This window comes from Lampetra fluviatilis, chromosome 12 (assembly GCF_964198595.1).
Source record: "Lampetra fluviatilis chromosome 12, kcLamFluv1.1, whole genome shotgun sequence".
Lineage (NCBI taxonomy): Eukaryota > Metazoa > Chordata > Hyperoartia > Petromyzontiformes > Petromyzontidae > Lampetra > Lampetra fluviatilis.
The window spans coordinates 4330312-4350217 of record NC_136286.1 but is presented as its reverse complement, the minus strand read 5'-3'; the positions used below and the strand labels follow the sequence as shown (position 1 = coordinate 4350217).

At 49.1% G+C, this 19906-nt stretch overlaps 1 protein-coding gene across 8 annotated transcripts in view; it reads right to left on the bottom strand.

The window, feature by feature from the left end:
- Positions 1-794: 794 nt before the first annotated feature.
- LOC144935062 (slit homolog 2 protein-like) overlaps positions 795-19906 on the bottom strand; it is a 181105-nt gene continuing 161993 nt past the window's right edge. For 4 of the 8 annotated variants that reach the window (XM_078861396.1, XM_078861398.1, XM_078861397.1 and 1 more), the window contains 9 exons: positions 17544-17573; positions 16140-16233; positions 13596-13733; positions 11564-11804; positions 9938-10068; positions 5166-5320; positions 3971-4265; positions 3081-3295; positions 795-1748 (listed from right to left, as the gene is read on the bottom strand). In XM_078861396.1, the coding sequence (XP_078717522.1) occupies positions 1474-1748; positions 3081-3295; positions 3971-4265; positions 5166-5320; positions 9938-10068; positions 11564-11804; positions 13596-13733; positions 16140-16233; positions 17544-17573 (1574 nt within the window). In that variant the 3' untranslated portion in view covers positions 795-1473. The remainder of the gene's footprint in view (positions 1749-3080; positions 3296-3970; positions 4266-5165; positions 5321-9937; positions 10069-11563; positions 11805-13595; positions 13734-16139; positions 16234-17543; positions 17574-19906) is intronic. The other 4 variants (XM_078861399.1, XM_078861402.1, XM_078861401.1 and 1 more) reach the window with 1 other exon arrangement.

Sequence of the window (19906 nt, the reverse complement as noted above, 5' to 3'; positions counted from 1 at the left end):
AGTTACAGAAACATTTGATTTACACAGGTTATAACGGTATTTCACTATTTCGGGTCAAATCTACAGACAGCAGTTACGTGTCGTTCAGACGGTCTGTTTAAACGCTCCGATGTTTGCACTCACAATTTAAGTCATTACAAAATCCCCCACAAACCACCTGGTGGAAAGTCGTAAAACTCAAGACGAAACAGGCGAAAGCGAGAGGTTACCGAGGCCATTTCTTCTGAAGTCACCTCAAACTTCTTCACTCGTAATGCCTCCCTTCCCCCCCCTGCCCCTCTTCAAGCTGAACTCTAACATCCGGAGTTGACGACTCGTTGCAGGAACGAAGAGTCTTGAAGTCTTCTACGGATAGCGGTGCAGACAAACAGTAAAGGAGTGGGAAAAAAAAAAAACTCCATTGTCTAATGTATCATTATCATTATGATTCCTCTGTTATAACATCAGTTTTTTTAAGAAGTCTGTGAGGCGGCTTTTCCTCATTGGCTTTTCTCTTCGTAAATCCGTGGAGCGGTCAGATAGGCCACGGGGGTGGAGGTGGCGGTGATGTCTCGCGCATGGGACGTTGTCCTGCCCGTCGGTAGCCGCGCGCAGGCGCTGAAGTGGGTGGTGGGGTCGGGAGGGAAGAAGGGGAAGCTTCGGGCGGACGGGGATTTGATGCGGAGAGGCGAGCGGATCCTCAATTTCGGCAGAGCCTCAAACTGCTTCCGCGAAGCGACGTGGCGGCGACTTCAAGGCAAGACTGTGTGCGCCCCCCCCCATGTCGTGATTGGAAGGTTCTCTCCCCCCCCCCACCTATTGAACCACGTTGAAGCTAAAAAAAACAACCGTTCGGCTAAGAGAAATGTGATTCTGATTGAGCTGTGGAATAATAAAAAAATATCACCGAGGAATAAATGTACAGGACGCATATACGGTACGTGAACGTGCACCCCGTGTTTCATAACGACTGTAGTTCTACCGTGAACACCTTTTTAAATGTGTTCCTCCTCATCTTAAAGTCGTACGAAAGTGTGCTTGTTAGAAACTGGGCCTTCTGCACCCTCCTTTAAAGGTTCTCCCATTCACACACGAACCGACATGCGGCGTGCACTCCAACTGCGCTACAGATCCACCTGCTGCCGCTTACATCCCTGTGTTCTTTTTTGTACGGAGCCCTGCAAGTTCTACGCAGGCACTGCTGGAGAGTCACGACCGCCCCCCCGCGCTGGCATTCATCACGAAACAACTCCGCATGTTGTTCTGTGCAATAAGTTCTAGTACTCGTTTGTCCTTGCATTGTTGCTGGGCGTCGCTTTGAAGGCGCCTAGACTCACCTCTCGAAGGCGAATGGAATAAGAGAATTAACAGGTCGGTCGGTCGGTCGGTGCGGTGGTGGGGTATAAATGTGCAATCGCTCGCTTACGCACGATTGTGGGGTGGGTGGGTGGGGGGGGGTGGAGGAACTGCGCGGAGCCATCAGCCCCAACTTATTTATGGGTGGCAGCGCCCACAGCCGCACTTAACCACCTTCTCCACCTCCTCGAAGAAGGAGGAGCCGTCGGTGCACTCGAAGGCGTAGCGGCGGCGCTTCGTGCGCAGCGCCGCGCAGCACTGACCGCCGCCGCCGCCACCGCCCCCGCCTCCGCCCGTGCCCTCGCAGCTGCCCTTGCAGTCGACGCGCGACACCTCCTGCACGCTCTGGCACGCGGCGTAGCCGCGCTGCTTCTGCAGCCTGCCCAGCACGCGCTCGCCGCGGCACGACACTTCTGTGGGAAACGGTGGCGGGCGGGGGGGGGGAAGGTGGTCCAGACCACGTAAGGGGGAGGCGGGGGGGGGATGGTGCGGGGGTAGGTAAAACAAACAGGAGCGTTAAAACAAATGAGGGGCATGCGATTTTGCTTTCCGCAGTTTTTTGCCGCCGACTATAAATTGTCATTAGCCTAACGACAGCGGGCAACGGTTAAATTGTCGACCGCACATTAATTTAAAGCGGCGGGGCGAGCGCGCGCACTCACGCACGCGGTGGCAGAGCCGTGAAATGTATTTTTGAAGATTATAATGAGGGCTGGTGGGTGAAGGTCTTGGCGACCTTTCCAACTGCATCTGAATCTCGCGCGAAGCGCAGACCCTGTGCGACGAAGGTGGGAGGGCGACGGACGAAGCTTACGCGATGAGCGACACGGTGTGGAAAACCATGCCGTGACCGATGTGCCGGGTTTCCCCAGCGACTGAGGAATCACACCTGGAGGAGCGGCAGTGCCCTAACAACCCAAGGGACTGGGCTACCACGGGAATAGTGGATGTATGGATTCCTGGCTGTGTCAGGGTAGGGAGGGTTTTGTATTATTGCTGCAACCAGAGCAGCATGTTTCTGTACAAATGTCATCGCTATCGTCATCAATGGTGGATGACGGCTTCTCCAAGCAGTAGCCATCTCTGATTTCGTCACTCCATCTCTGCAGTGGACGTCATCTTCGGTCTATACCTTTCCTTTAGGAAGCCACTGGAGCTATGCACTTTAAAATCCAAATTGAAAACTCACTTCTTTAGAACTGATTTTTGTGTTTAGTTTGTTGTCTTTACCCCACACCTTCGATGAGCACGGTTGACAACGTATGGTACGAAAGAATTCCCACATACATACGTAGTCTATTTAACACTTAGGCTTTCGCGACCAATATCATCCATAAGAGTTTGTTTTTTGGGGTTAGATCACGTAAATATATACTAGTACAGTACACCGGTGTGGTGTACTAGTGACGAATTGGCACATTCTGTTGACGTAACAACCCTTACTAGTTGGCTGTCGGGTGGTGGCGGGTTTTAACGACACATTTATATATTTACGCGATCTAACCCAAACAACCTATTATGGATACATAGTCTATGTTGGGAGCATGTTGGTGACCACTGTACGAATAACCGTTCTTCTCTAGGCATATCGGTCGTATTTGTCGCTCGTTCATTGTCAGCAATCATCTGCTGAACCCAATTGTAAATATTATTCCCAAGCCTGAAAAATAGCGTCGCCCGCCTCCCCCGCCGACGCTCGCCCCGCAAAGAGGTCTCCTCGACGGCGCTCGCACGACGCTCCTCACCCCTGTCACAGTTGTCCCCGGTGTAGCCGGGGCTGCACTCGCAGAACGGCTTGCCGGCGCCCGAGATGCGACACGTGCCGTGCTTGCAGCGTACGCCGCGGCACGGGTTGAAGAGCTCGCGCTGCTCCTCGTCGCACAGCGTGCCCACGAAGCCGTCGGCGCAGCGGCAGCTGTAGGAGAACGCGTCGAGCGCGACGCACGCACCGTGCACGCACCTGGGGTGGGGGGGAGGGGGAGGCGGGGATAACCGTGAAGATGATGACAACATGATGTCCTGCACCTCTGATTAGCACGGTTGGCTACATACGGTGCGAAAGAACTTCTAAATATGTATATACAACAAGAATAATAATCGTGGTCCTGATTGCTATGATGAACGTTTACAGCCGAAATGATGTTAGTGAAGTACATGCACAGCCCTTTTGTCGATCCACTGCTGGATGAAACCCTCCCTGTGCTGTGTGGGTCGTGGTGATAATTAATCAGTGGTGAGTCGTATCTGAACGAGTCCTGGCCAGTGTGGTGAAGCAAGATCAAAGACAAATATCCGCCGTATAGCCTTAACAGACTGTTGGAGCAAGTATTGTTAGCGAGCGCCTATGAAGGCCAACAAGTCCCGCGACAGGATGGGTGGTCAGAACCACACCTGGCCGCGATTGTCTCTCCAGTACTCATTTAAGGCTGAGCCGACGTAGGCAAGGCCCAGGACTGGTTCATGCGCGGGAATCAAACTCGGGTCGCCGGCGATCCGTGGCGCGGCTCATTGCGCACTGCCGTCGCCTCTGAAGTACGGTCAAAACAACCTCCCACGATAGACGCGACGCCCACCCGGGACGCAAACGGCAAAAGTGCGGCGGTAGTGGCAGTGGCGGCGGCGCGCGTCTCCGTACTTGTTGGCCTGGCAGGGGTCGCCGGAGCGCTGGTCGCACTGGGCGCCCGTCCACCCGGCCTCGCACTCGCACGTGTGCCCCGAGGGGCCGGCGGCGCGGCAGGCACCGTGGGCGCACGCGCCCTGCTGGCGGCACGGGGCGCAGCCGGGCAGGATGCCGGCGGGCGGGCGGCCTGGCGCGCGCAGGTCCTGCAGCTCGTCGTTGATGTAGAGGTCGCGGATGCAGCCGTGGAAGCCCATGCCGTTGCGGTCGTGCATCTGCTTGAGCGCCGCGCTGTTCACGTCCGTGGGCATGCCTGCTCGGAGGGGGGGGGGGGGGAAGAGGGAGCCGCCGTGTGGTAATCACGCTGGAGGCGTGGGTCCTCGTCGTGGCAATACCGGGGAGCCAGAAGCGCCTGTCGTATTTGCGAGTGGATGTTTACCATGTTTTGTTATTAGAAGTTAATATTCCCTTCTCGAGATGCTTTAATTGTGCCGAAACAAGGATTTTGTATTAATTATATATATATACAAACTTCCGTACCAGCATGTCATCAGATGTCCGGCCGGGTGGCTCAGTACAGTGAGCTGCTCGCAATCGCAAGGTCGTGAGATCAAATCCTTCGGAGTCAATAAAATCAGTATCGCTTCGTGGGCAAGTCAATGCTGGTTGTCCTACAGATAAATGTGCTCTCACCGTAGGAATGTAGAATTCGCTCCTATTTAGAAAAAAACATTTACATTATTTTGGCCTTTCCCCCAGTATTATCCCAATTGTGCTAGCATATCATAAAACAAGGTATACATTTGGAGCTCTCGGAGAGTACTTTCCTCATGTTATAGAAGGGAATATCACAACAACTTCTGATATCCCTTCAAGTGATCATTGATCTACACACTAAGGGCAGTACTTTCCCACCCGCTCTACCATCGTGAGTAAAGTTCATCACCTGACATTCTATCCGATATTTTAAATGTCGCGGACATGGGGATTTTTCTAACATTAAGTGCAGAACCAAGCTTAATTCAGTTTAACACAAAGGCTTTCGCGAACAATATTATCCATAATAAATGTCGTTTTTTGGGGGGTTCGATCGCGTAAATATTTACGTGATCTATTTACGCGATCTAACCCGAACCCGCCCCACCATTTCTTATGCAAATTAATTCGACAAATAATGTATTTTAAATACATTTTGTATAGTGGGCTTACTCACCACCGATGTACAGGGGCGACTCCAGGGTGAGGGAGGCTGGCTTGCCCAGTTTGATCATGGTTTTGGGGGAGCCTCCATCGATGGACAGGTTCACCATCTGTTCCAGCGTGACGATCTCCACGGTGTGGAACTCCCCGTCGTTTATCGTCTCCAGGCTGGTGCACACGGCAACAGCTTGAATCAAACATCTGCTTTCCACGTGATCGTACTTATGTATGTTGAACTTCTTTTGCACAGTACGTAGACAACCATGCTTAAGCGGAGGAGCACAGCATCATCATCATCACGAGTCATGATCAATCCACTGCTGGATCAATGCCGCCCCAAGTTAGCACCATCTCTCACGGACGTGTGATGTAACATACTGTATCTACGCCCGGCACTTGCAAAGAGCTGAAATCATCGTTCCATTTCCATGGTGCCTGTAATCTCTGGTGCTTTCCCTGTTTGGCTGGTTTATATAACACACATTAAAGGTAGCTTATGCCAGGCAAGTATCGTTTCACCTGCCAGCAACTTTAATTCACCAATTACGTATTTATTTCATTCATGCTATATGTAGATGGTCAAAACGATAGAGAGATATGTCGTTCAAAAAAGCCATTTTTCTGTTTGAACGAGACAGAGAGTCAATGGCATATTTTGCTTTCCATTTTCAAGTTAAGAATAGACTTTTAAAGACGCCCGAAGAAAGTGTTTGTCAATATTGAATCAGCATTTGTAAAAATGTATACAATAACCTAGCGAGTGTGGGCTAATTGATACATTGCCAAACACTCAAAAACGGTCACCGCTTCGAGTAAAGCTGCGTTTTTTTAAACTTTTTTTGTGGATGTAAATCCTCAGGCCTTGCATTGTGTACCTGTCTAAGCCTGCACTCTGCGCTTTCACGGTGTCCTGGCCAGGTGCCGTACCGGACGGCTTTCACCAAAACAACGATGAGTGTCCTCCTTTGTGTTTTATTGTTTGGCCACTCCATGCCAAAGCAGCGGCGGCAGCAGCAGCAGCAGCAGCCGCAGCAAGAGATCGCATTACGGGCACTGATTTCATTTGCTAAAAAACAGAGTTCTGGGCTTGCAATCAATCAGTGGCCCGGAATCGCTGGAATTGAACTCTGCATGTACAGAAAATGCAAACCATCCCATTTTGGAAAACATAAATACTTTCGTTTTTTTTTGGTGATTTATGGGGGAAAAAAAATCTGAGCAATCCGAAAAGTACGATATTTTAGGGTAGCTTTTCCTTCTCCTCACTTCCTGTTTCATACATCATCGCGATATTTGAGGGCTACAAAGGCAGGCCTCGTATTCGCTCGTGCTTAAATTCAGCTTTCGTTACAAATTCCAGGTGACTTTTTTTTTCACACGACGAAATAAAGCATCATTATTCCACGCCAGCTTGTGTTTGTCCCGTCGTGAGTAGCAACAGGGTTCTCCAACAGACAAAAGCGCTCAACAGAGTGCATTTTCTCATTCAGGGAGGATTAAAGCTTAAGGCTTGAACGCGAGAGTGCAGCATATGGCTCGCGCCTAATTTATCCTGGCATTGTGTTGCAGAAGTCGTCGTCTCTGTAGTTATCAGTCAGGAGGAAAACCCGTGTGTTTGCGAGATACTCGTCACATTTTTATGCAGAGGATTCTTACATTCTAGTGATTGCATTGCCACCAGGTCCACTTTCACATTTCACGCAGCTAATCGGGAACCGGTCGATATTTCAACAAAAATAACGTGTTGATATCGGTCAATCCGCTGCTGGACGAAGGCTCTCTCTCCGATTCCCTCTCCGCCTCTTGCACCAGCGGTCTTAATCCTAACCCTGCAGTGCCTGCCAGTATCTCAACAGTGGCTGGAGAAAGGCAGGAGTGGGCTTGGTGTGTGTGATACCTGTCTGTCGTGTCGTCTCGCACGGACGTGTATGGCCCGTGTGTGGGTACGTGTGTAGGTGCGCGTGTACGAGTGTGCATGTGCGCTCACAGGTGTGATCCTGTTTGCGAATTTAAAGCCCTTGTCAACGTACTACTAGTTGGGGGCCTCGCCATGCTCCGTCAGTTATAAGGGTTGTCTGACCATACTTCACCACGCCGGTCAGTATGGTTTGGTGAAGTGGGTGGGTGAGTGGGGGTGTCCATGCTGCATGCAGCTGTCACTTGCCACAGATTTCTGTCATAGGTCGGAGTCGAATGGACCAACCACTATGTTTCCACTTCACAGCCATCCCTTCACCTCCAGCCTCCACTTCTACCCTCCACCCCCCATTCATCATCATCATCCATTGTCAATCCTTGTGGTCCAGTGCTGCTGCAATTATCCACCTCGATCCTGCCCGTGGACCGATCTCACCACCGGTCAAACTCTTTGATGTGTTCTCTCCTCCGGCTGTGATGTCACCGCCAAATATATTACAAGTATCATTTTATATAAAATTTACTTTGAATTTCATTTGAAACGGAGAGGTTTGATGAATATTGAAAGCCAATTCAAAGGCTTTGCAGATTGGCCAGGATCAGCTCACTTAAATAGACGTTGGGCAAAAATAATTGTTTTGTCATGCCGTCACATTTCTGTTGCAATATTTAAGTGCAAGAATAACCCAACCAAAGAAGAACCCAGAGGCTTTACAGTCCCACAGAAAATATGGCACAACGCTGAACCGCATCTGCACATCATGTGGCCGTTTGCGCCTAGCTCCTCCATAAATGGGGGCTGATAAAAAAAATCCTAATTGTGTGACTGTGGAAATGCACTTCAAACATCAGAACACATTCTCAATCATAACCCCAAACGATCTTATCCTGGTGATATCTCTGCTATCAACTCCATGCCACATCAAGGAATCAATGGGATCGCCAACTTGCACTTGGAAAATCCTACACAGATGTTTCTGTAAACCATACGAACACGAACGTCCACTGCAAGTGGACCCAACAATGTAAACGCTGTATATACACTGCTGTCGCTGTTGCTATGTCCTTAATTTTCCTGTCTTTTAATTGGAGTTTTGTTTTTTGCATGAGGTAACTACAGTCATCGTCACCCCGTTTAGTGGAACGCAATGCCATCCGCCTCCTTGGACCACTGTGAAATTGCTTTGACACAATGCAGGCTGCTTCTTAGTCTCTCATCTGTTTCTTTGGGGGCAGTTTAGAATGGCAAATGCTAAATGTCAAAACGCAAGCTAATTGTCAAAGGCACCATAAAAAGCACAGCTTGCAGAAGTCATTGTTTTAGGCACATCCTATTTATGTAATGTTTCTATTATGGTATGTGTATTTATATGTAACAATAAAAAAACATCTGCTAATACCAATAAAAAATGATAAATACCATTATTATATGCTTTGGAAAACATCTATTCTCATTTTGTATACAAAAAATATGTTGAAAAAGTTTGACATTTAAAGCGAAGTTTAAGTTTATTTCAAGGAAAACAGAACCCCTTCTTGGCTTTGCTACATTTCCTGCTATTAGCGTTGTCATTTTTTTAAAAAAAAACAGCAGCATCGCCTGAATACAGTAATGGCCAACGTTGAGACGCAGTGGCAAATAGCGGCGCGGATTAGCCGGCACTGGCATTAATGGCAAACGAGCGAGTGGAATTTTTTGTTTTATAATTTACATCGCTTCAGCAGAAGCTCATTACTCAAAAAACAGAAAGGAATGTAAGAGGCAGACTTCCCCTTTGTTTTAAGGACAGCATGGATGGTGCTGGGGACTGAAAACAAAAAAAAAGCCTCTCACTTTTACTCGGAAGACAATTTCCAAGTTCTCGGAGAAGCAGCGTAGGCTGGGAATCAGGGGAGTTCTTTAATGGGTAAAAAGCACAGTCTCAAAAAAATGAAAGGGACGAGGCCTGCCATAGCACTTTCTCCAGCCTCGCGCTTGCAGCAGAGTAACATTTTTCAGATCAAGTTTAAGGAAGATCTGGTGACCTCACTTTGCAGGTGATTTCACCCGCGCCACAAATCCGATAGCAGCTCCCATGCACCCGCCGCATTTTGATTATGTTCCTAAATCCACCATCGTCACTCTCTCCTAAAGCCACCTGTGAAATGTAAAAACCATTTCCTCAGACAGAATCTTGGCTTTGCCCCTCTTCAGCACTGTAGCTATCGAGCATGCAGGCAATTACACACTCGAGAGCCAAGATACTGCACGTGGGCACACAGGTCAGAGGTGCCCACATCACCAGCCCATGAAGTGGGACTCAGGTCCTGGGCTAAAGGTGAGCACTGGCGGTTGGCTGGGGGGCCCTGGCTCTAGGCGTAGACAACGTAGACATTCGCCTGGGTTTTGTGGCAGATTGTTGGGTACCCAGGAGGTGTGGCAATGCAAAATTCTGATAGGGCCCCACAGCAATTGCCCCACGTGCTTCTTTCGCACCGTACGTATTCAATCGTACTGCCACTGTCAGGGCTCATGCATTGCTGGCAAAACCAGTAGACCGGGTTGCCACCTATGTGGTTCAAAAACCCGGGACTTATCATGGCAAGAAGGGTATCTCACAATACCGGAACAGGGGAGAACCACATGCACCTGCGTTGTCTTTAGTGGTGTTTGATTACACAACTCGCAAACACGAGGCCATTTATGTCCGATTTTTCAGGACATCTAATTAAAATAGATAACGATCCTGGGAAAAACCAGGACAGGTGGCAACCCTAATTTGACCTTTCACTGCAAAGGATGTTAATTCGCATTTGGAAACAACTGCTTGATTGACTGTCAAAAAGAAGGAATTGTGTTTAATTAAAAGCAGCGGCCGCTTCTAGCACCTGTAGATGGTGGGGTTGGGGTAGCTGCCCGTGTCGTAGCTGAGGCGCACGCGGCCGCGGTAGATCTCCACGGCGATGCGCTCGCTCACGCCATTGTACAGAAGCATCCCATTATCCTCGTCCGTCGCCACCTGCATTCTCAGATCGGACGCGAGGAGCCTCGTCGTCAGGAGAGGGCACTCTTGATGTAAGGCGCTGGAGGCAACACGGACCATGCTTGTAGGTATGTATGTTGAACTTCTTTCGCGCTGTACGTAGCCAACCGTGCTAATTATAATTATCGAAGGTGCGGGTCACAATAACTCCTCAGTCTGCTTCTTCCCTTGCGCTTCTCCACCTTGGAATTCCCTCCCATTGTCCAAGTTCTTACACTAACCTTGCTAAATTCCAGACATTAGTAATTTCCATCTGTTACACCTGTTTTGCTGCTGGCCACTTGACATTTCGGGACTTTGGGTCTGTCCTCAACAACTGTGATGTACAATATAGATGAAAATGGTTTAATAACAAAATAATAAGACTATTAATATTTACTCTTACAGCTGTGATGGTCTCCTCTGATTCATCGGCATTGTTTGACTATACCTAACCACGCAGCACAGTTATAAAAAAATAAGCATAACTGAACCTTATGGACGGACCTCGGGGTCCTATAAGCCCCCGGCTCTCGCATGAACTGCGTTGCGACGTTATTTTATGTCTGTTGAAGGCGAACGATACGGCAATCTATTCCTCTGGACGAGCTCTACACGATGCGCTAATCAAAGTTTTGTTTCTTCTGCGCATTCGTCCTCGCTGCTGCGCTTGGACGACACGACAACAGATTGATCCGCGCCAGGTGGGTCACGGCGTTTATGTGCGCGGTGGGACGGAGTCGCCAAAAATAAATTAATTATTTACGATTTTGACTTCCGTTTATTCGGGACCCCGGGGTCCCGCCATAAGGTTCAATTGTTCAAACGGAAGAAAACAAATGATGGTGATTACCAATTTTGTTCTATTCATATCAAAGTTAAGCCACTGCACTGGTTTATAAGTTGAGCTTCATTTCTCACTCAGTACTTTCGGGGTCGCTGGTAGACTGGAGCAGGTACGTGACCAGTAGCCACAGCCATCGGGAGAGGTATACTGGATGTGGTGTATTTACTCTATGTATGGATGTAGGTTGAACCCCTTTCGTACCGTACGTAGCCATCCATAATAATCGGAGGTGGAGGGGAAGGACAACAAACTAAACAACAAACAAGCGGTTCTAAAGAAATTAGTTTTTGATCTGGATTTAAAAGGGCACAGCTCCACTGGCTTCCTAATATCAGAAGGAAGAGCATTCCAGGCAGCCGCGGAAGCGAATCTGAACCGTCTTTGTTCAATGACTAGCCAAAAGCCGCTGCTGTGAGGATGACCGGAGTCTGGCTTAAGGTTTACGCTCTTTGACGATATCAGCAAGGTATTGTGGTTCATTCGTGGCAAGCACTTTGTGTACAACGACTGTGACGGAAATGTTTTCTGGCTCGGTGACCCGGACAGACCCGGCCGAAATTAAGAACTGTCTGTGTGGCTAAACAATGGGGGTGGGGGTTGGAACCTCCCGTCATCTTCGTCTTGCGCGTGTGTGCGCGCGGTGACCTGCAGGGTAATGTTGGCCTTGGGCTGCCCCTTGAGGGGCGGCAGCTGGAGGTACGAGTCGCGCTGCACGAAGTTGACGCTCGTCAGCTTGTCGCAGCGCGGCCCCACAAAGCCCTGCAGGCACTGGCACTCGGGCTCGCCGCCTGCCTCCACGCACTGCCCGCCGTTCTGGCAGTCGTGGTACTGGCACGCGCTCGTCTGCAGGTACACCATGGGAGGTGGAACCTCGCACAGCGGCCCGCTGCCGGGGCGACGGGTGGAGGAGGAAGACGAGGATGGGGAGGGAGGTGGGGGGGGTGGGGTGATACACATGGTAGGGCATGGGCAGGTGTTAGTTGTGCTCAAAGCTACGAAAAGTTCTAATTTGGTCAGGGTAATCCAGGCTTCAGGAAGGTTGTCTCCATTGTCTGGAAGCATTTAGAGAAATCGTGATTTTTGTCCTGGTCCTAATATTTTCTGGTATCGTGCTCGACTCACAATATGGAAGATGGGTGGGGACTACCTGAGTAGCGGGTGGGGGTGGAGAGTGCATTAGGTGGGGCCTATGCCATTTACAAGGCCACTCTCACCGTGTGAATGGGGATAGTGATTGAGTGGGCGTGGCTATGAAAAAGAGGGCGGGCCTGATAGGGGGAGGAGCTCCAGGTTCACCGTGTATGGCGGTTGAACCTACCAGAAACGTTGAGGTATGTAACAATCGATTCATCAATTTATATCGATTCTTTCAACTCACCATACATGCGTATGAGAATGTATTATTGTATTATGTATCCAACGTAAAAAAACTAAATGTTACATCTGTGCCAGTAGGGTAAACAACACTTTCACAAGACAAAAAAACAAATTGCACAATAAGAATCGTTACTCCAATCAGATTGGTGCCCCCCGAATCTTGACAAGTCATCAAATTGTGAATTGTTACATTCCTCGTGGGTAGGGAGAATGGGTGGGGGGCAGTGCGGGTGGAGTGCCAGGAGTGATGAAGGTGAACTTGGTTAGTTTTTGTTAACAACTGGGCCATAACCACGTGGAATGAAACTCCACCGTTTTTCTTTGAAATTGAGAAAATTGGGCAATTAAAAACATTCTCAGAGTTTTTGTGAATCAAAATCTGCCAAAAAGTTTTTTTTTCCCTATCCAAAAAAAACATTCACGGTACTTTAGCAGTGGAGAGTTATGCGATGCTTTGCTGGCCACAGAAGCAGCAGCGCAGGCTGCGGATGAGGACAGTTGCGGCTTTTGTGATGCCGCTGCTTCGGCGGCATTCTCACATTCGTTTAAAGCAGTCCGTGAGCTGTGTGTCACACCCATAGCCATTACAGACGCATGTATAAACCAACACTTCACGCCCACCTCCGAGAGTTTCCACTTAATACGAACTTGTGATCGAGCCTACCTGAAATCGCATCCGATGACTCACAGTTGTTGTAGTGTGTGTGTGTGTGCGGAGGTAGCACTCAATGCGTCTGCAGCTCGTGTTGTGTTTGTGAGAGTGACTCCTACGACAAGATTTGGGCATGGGAGGAATTGGATTAAGGGGCATGCGTCATGAACGGGATTACAGAAAACTACAAAAAAAAATCGACTGAATGCGTTTCAACTGTTTCCTGATTTTGACTCAGAGTTGTTGTATTTGGGATTGAAGCATGCGACTACAGACCGCAGGTTTTTCGTTTTGTCGCTGAAACCGTTTGATGCTATACGGGGGTTCTGACCCCACTGAAAGCCACGACATACCTGCCACGTCGTTCCAGAGTAACATGCCATATTAACTCGGAAAGTCTACACTTGTGTCACCGATGCGTGTGATTATTTCTGTTAACAGGCCCCGGTAAAGAAAATATCAATTACTCAATCAATCATTCGCAGCGGCAGCAGCGGCAGCAGCGGCAGCAGCAACCACAAGGGTCTCATTATTCCCCGACAACACAAAGCCGCGAGAAAAACCCGCTTTAAAACCGGTGAGGGCCTCGCGGTCTACCTAACGACCCGCGACGACGCCGAGAGTGCCTCTCCGTGCCACCGTAAACACCTGAACCCGTCGGGGCACACGCAGACGTAGCCGTCGACCGCGTCCACGCAGCGCGCGCCGTTCTGGCACTTGTGCTCCTGGCAGTCGTCGTAGTCGACGGCGCAGTCCTCGCCCACGAAGCCGGCGGCGCACTCGCACCTGCGGCGACGGAGAGGAGACGCGCGCTCGTTGCACACACGACGCCCTGCGCGGCTGCAGCCGCCCGCCCGCCCTGCCCGTTTTGCCCGTTTTGCCCCCCCGTTGATGGAGAGTTTTGCTTTCGGTTGTTAGTTTGTCGTACGGGACTAGTTTGTTTCCACAATTTTTTTATCCGATCGATTGGGTTATATCAGCGTCGTGTAGCGAGACTCAAGCAACCGTTTCTGATCTCTCGCAAAGCACCGCAATCCTTCGTGGAAGTAGATATTACAGAACTGCTTGAGAAGTCCTCTCAAATTCATCTCAGGTCCACCACGTAGATGGCAGCACTTTTCCCGGTCGGCGTGCACAATGAGACGTGCTCGTTGCACGACGGTAAAACCCAATATTCTAATTCTCAGAGCTGGAATTTGGCCAAATTAATTGCGAAACCAGATTTAATGGGATGGTTTTTTCGTGCAGTCATTGGTGACTGGACTCAGAATATCAATTGACGACACAAAAAACCGGCACAAAACCAAAACGGCTTTGCTTTGTACATGATAAATGGATTAGGTTATGTAAAAAAACTAACAACAGAATGGAGGCCAATAGAGGGCAGGAGAAAGAGGGTGGGGGGACACAGAAAATACAATTTCTTGGACTAATATGATGGTATCTGGAGGAGCACGCTGGATAGAGGTGGAAAGACACTGTGAAGAGTGCAAGACATTTGGAGAAGGTCTCTGCCCAGCAGTGGGATGTGAACGTATGAATAAGAAGAAGAGGAAGTGGCGGGGAGGATGTGTTACGTGTGACGGGTTGCAGGCTTCACTCGATATTCGGAGTGTCGAAAGAAACAAAAAGAAAACCACCAAAATTCTAGATTTGAAGCTTTCGTGACTGCAAGGATTCATATTCTTAGGTTTTTTCGGGAAAGTCACGTAGGTAAAAAATGTAAATAAATAAAAGTAAAATAAAAATAATAAAAATCACGACGTTTCGATTGCTGTATCTCTTACTGTATTTATTACTTGATACAGCAATCGTGCTGTGACGGTTCCACCTGAAGATGGAAGCTTGTGTTGCCTCCGAAACGTCGTGATTTTTATTAAATTTTTATTAATTAAAATGTTTTACCTACGTGACTTTACCGAAAAAACCTAAAAATAAAAAAAACACCAAAAGCCATGAATTGTTGCCACGTGCTGCCCGCAATAAAAAAGAGGTTAATTAACGGTCCTCTCGATATCGGCACACAGGTGCACCGTGTTGTCACATGGGCTGGAGACTCGCGTCCGTCACGGCGCTTGCCGCGTTTGGAAATAAATTGCGCTCAACCGCGAGCAGCGGGGACAGCCTTGGGCGATGCTTTCTAAAAGGTCCCCAAAGACCTGGGCTTGACATATCATTTAGCCACACGTTTATAGGCGCTGCCGGTGCAGTGGAAGGGTGGGGGGGGTGTGGTAGGGGATTTTGAGGCTCATTTCTAACCCAGGGCGCGTTACGAGAATTCGGGAGCATCGGCGCCTCTTAACAAAACATAGCAGCACCACCACCGCTGACAAGATATGTGAACTTTGCATGTCATATTCTTGGTTCTTTCGGTAAAGTCACGTGACTTTACCGAAAGAACCAAGAATATGAATCCATGCAGTCACGAAAACTTTACATCGAAATTTGCATGTCATACTTCACTTCTGTCAGGAATGTGTGACGAGCTGTCACAGCGTTATATATACTGATAAATAATAATTAAAAATACATTGAAATTGTATTCAACTGTAGTTTCCCCAATAGAGTCATATCTCAGAAGCGAAGCATGGTTGAACCTGGATTGCGTTGGGATGGGTGGTGAAAATGTAGTGATCTCTAGTGGCTGAAGGGACTACACGAATGCACTACATACAACATATATAAAACCCCCCATAAATTATGACAGGCCTAAGATTCAATGAATACGAAACGATAAAGCGACGCGTCGTTACACACTGTAGTATTTAGTGTCCTGTGATCTTACTGTGCTCTGCCCTGCTGTAACATAACTCTTGTACTCAACATGCTGGAGTAATTAAGCAGCTTTCAATGACATAGCTTTATCAGTCAGTCCTTTTGTCCACGTACCCCTGGGGTCTGTGGAATTGCATGCAGCCACACTAATGGGCAAACTTTGCGTCAGGCCCTGCGTAAATGCCGTGGTGCATTATAATCACAATATAATTATAATAACCGCAATGACCAACCCCCCCGGCCCTTGCTGCCCCCCACAGTGCAGGGGTGGGGGGGAAAGAAAGAGACGGGGGTGGGGGGGAAGGAAATCTTTTCTGGAAATCAGCCCCAGACATCTCCGTCAGAAATGAAACGCTCCGGTTGTAATAATAAAAGTTTTGGTCACAAAACTGCCGAGTGACCACCGCCTGCTCTCACCTGGGCCCGTCGGAAGTGAGGATGCACTTGGAGTTGTGGCGGCATGGGTTCAGCTCCTCGGAGCACAGGTTTATCTTCTCCTCGCACAATTCCCCTAGAGGGTGGAGAAACACCGTGACGTGACCATCCACCGGAATGCAATGTTCACGCGCAACGACCTCACGTGAGCCAGCGTGCGCGTTACAGGAGCGCTCATCGAGATTTTTTATAATTCGCCCGACCGTCACGACATTGTTGATGCAAGTACGCCATTGCTGCCGCTCATGGGTGGCGGTGTTGCGTATTCGGGCAGTCCCTCGGGCTCATTTCCTCGCTGCGCATTGCCTGTCGACAACATCGCCGCTGCGCCTCGGCCTCGTCCAGTCACACAAACATGCGGCAAGAGGTGCAGCCCTGCAATTGCCTAGTCACATCACTGCTGCCAGAAGGGTCTCCCTCGAGTGAGTATTTGGCCTACGCTTCCATTCTGGCCAGACATCTTGGGAAGAGGTGAGAGTACCCGCACTTTACCCCCACCATCCGCACGTGCGACCTGCCGACCGACCGTGGCGTGTGCACATTCACACCGCTGGGTGGACCGGAGGCAGCGGGTTGGATTTAAGATTCTTGCGCCATCGTTTCATCCGCCGTGCCGGGAGATGGCATCGAGCCGGCGACCTCTGAGTAGCAAGCCCGGGGGCGGCGACCCGTTACACCACTGCGGCGAGCATCACCCAGCAACAACGCGCGGAGATTAACGAGGCTTTGATCGGCAACGCGTGGCAGGGCACCACCACTTCCGAGTGCGTTCGGAGAGAGGAAAGCCAGACGCTGCGCCTGACAAAACCGCTGTGTTCCTTTCTCAATCTCCTTTCCCCCGTCACCTTTACGCGTGCCTGCCGTTCATTATTAAAATTGCCTCGTCATTGAACTTTCCTTCGATCATTGCCGCTTGCGAGGCTGGTCTTACAGCCTGTGTGACGGTTTTATTTTTTCCCTAGAATATCGCACCTCGTGCATTTGTTATGCAACATGGGAGGCATGTGTATTGCTACGCCAGACAAAATGTGTTTGGGAAGGAGTCTGAATTTGCTTCTTAGCTATTTTTTTTGTCCATCTCCTGAGTGCCCCCCCCCCACCGCCCTCACCACCCTTCACTCTCTTCCACCCATGTGTATAATCTCTCCCAGTATCCCTAAATTATTTCCATGCAAGCACTTTACTTTACACTTGCATAGTCCAGTCTGCTGAACTGGTAAAAAAAGAAGAAGAAAAAAAAAACAACAATCAATCCCGCCAACAAATTAAGCCATGGAAAACATGCACCGGCAAAAAAAATTAAACATCACGAAGGCGGACGGCACGTGGGGGGAAACTCAGAGAGCAGCAAAGAGCGGCAAAAAGAGAAGCACGTCACAAACTGACCTTTTTCAACTTCATTGCCCTTTTTAGCAGCTTGCAGCGAGAAACGAACAAAACAAACATTCGGCAAACGTTAAGGAAGGCCAAGTTCTCGCATGTCCAGCACGTCACAGCTATGCCGGCACGATGCGAGGACAGCGCACTGGTGGCGCGCGAGCCAGAGAGTGAGAGAAGCGGCGGCGAGAGATGCTAACGAACAAAAAGCAGCAATCTTCGTGCAGGGCGCACAAGATGTGAAAGGAAAAGCACATAGAACGTGCTTAGAAACCCAGGAATAAACCGGCGCGGGACTACCTCCACGGTCTCACAAGGCCGGCGCGTTCCTGTCCGGAGGCCCCTTCATCACTCGGGGTCTCCAGCGTCCTTCATGAATTTTGGCCGTGGCGTGGCACAGATGTAACGCATTTAAAGAGTTTTATTTTTCTCAGCCTTTTTGAATCGATGCTGCCGCGCACAGCTTTAAGGAGTAAGCTACCAGTTTCCCCTCGCTCTGCAGCGGTGTTGGGGAAGGATTGAAAAATGGTCCTGCGTCCCTTCGGCTGGAGGCTCATGATGAATTGGAGGACAGGATTTCACTCAATGGATGGTTATTGCCACAGGGGAATGCAGGGCATTAGCCGCTGTAAATGAAAATTTACACATTAAGCTTACAGTTTAAAGGCCATGATTGAAAATACAATTGCAACACGAGGTGCACGATGTTTGCACAAATAGAAAATCTATAGACACACAACTGATTGTTTACATGGCCAGATAATTTAACTTTTAACGTTTCACAGTCTACACACAGTATCACGACGTGCAAACACTTTACGGATTTAACTTTTCATTTTAATAAGCTTTTAAAAAATGTTTTGCCTGAATGTTTTTACTGATGTTATCCCATCCTCATCAGTTTATGGGTCATTTTTTTTTTCTCTTCGGCGGTGCAGGATGTTCCTTCCTTTTTGAAGCACGGCACGGCAGACGTAGCGTGACCTGCGTTGAGGAATGGAGGGCCCACTCTGGCGGCCGTGCTGGCCTCACGCCCGGCTGCATCGCACACATCTGTTCACTATTAGCGTGATCGGCACGCGGGGATTGGGAGATTTGTAAGACACGATTCCGTCCCTCGCCTCCTGCCCTGCCCCTCTCCGCTTCCTTCCCTTTTTCTCTGGTTCATCCCAGCCCGTTCCTCCCCGCAAAAAAAGATCTGCACCGATCTTATCTCGAAGTCTGCCCGCGCACAAGGATGACCGGTAACCCAATTCGACTTTTGCGCTACGACAAAGCGGCCGGAGACGAGAACGCCGCTGGGTGCCGTCGAGCCCGTCCGCCGTCATCGTCGTGACGTTGGAGAGATAAATGCCGCTCACGTCTAAGTATGATTATGAATTGTGCCGGCGTGACATCACTGAGAGGTTCGCTTACTTTAAGTGCACATAATTGGCAAGTCAACAAGTATCTGCATGCGATTACACACAGATACCCTCCACCAGAGATTGTCTTACATCGTCGTTAGCACTTGTGGAAATATTTACGCGCGCTCTTAGAACACAGCACTGCAAAACCGAACAGTGGAAGGGGCTTCCACGGGTTGTTTACTTGCGAAGGCCATCACAGTTGCTCGCTAAAGTGGCGCAATGAAATTAATTTGAATGACTCCCCAAACAAATCGCAACCAACTGATACAGTTGAGATGTCCAATCTGCTCAGACTGGCTTTCGCCCAAGGAGGTACGCACATGGCTAAAAAATCCATCCCACCCCCAGTGTAGCCACCACCTTACAAGCAAGGCCACCGCACAGTCGTACGTTTCAAATTAGTCCCAGGTTTCCTTTTCAGCGGGTGATTTATGGTGGAGAACTTAAAAAAAAACACCCGACTGTTTCACTGGCTGCTGCCGCCAAGTTATGTCAGCAGCCTGGTGGCTAAGAAAGTAAAATAAAACGTGAAGAATGCAAACTCTTCAACTAATTTAATTATCTTTTTTCGAGTTTTATTCTTATTCTCCTCAGCATCATGTTATGAGATGAAGTGTCCATTCGGAACTCTGGACAGGGGAAATGTTACCACCTTGCGTGTAAGAGACGAGCCTAATGGAAGGCAACATCACAGAACTGCATCCGAGATCCTTTCAAGCGACCTGCTGTGTACACTAGGAGGCGCTGCACCTTCCCCACTCACTCTGCAGTCGAGATCCGTGTTTCGTGACAGGCAAGCTTGATTATTTTTTGTCATTCTTAAAGCTAGATTTTTGTTGTTTATATATACGATAAAAATCACTGTGCAGTAATTGGTGGCCATGCTGAGACCATCAACTCACTGCAGAATCTGGTTTTGATCAGATGGGCCAGATTAAAACCCAGAATGTTGAAGCTAATTTT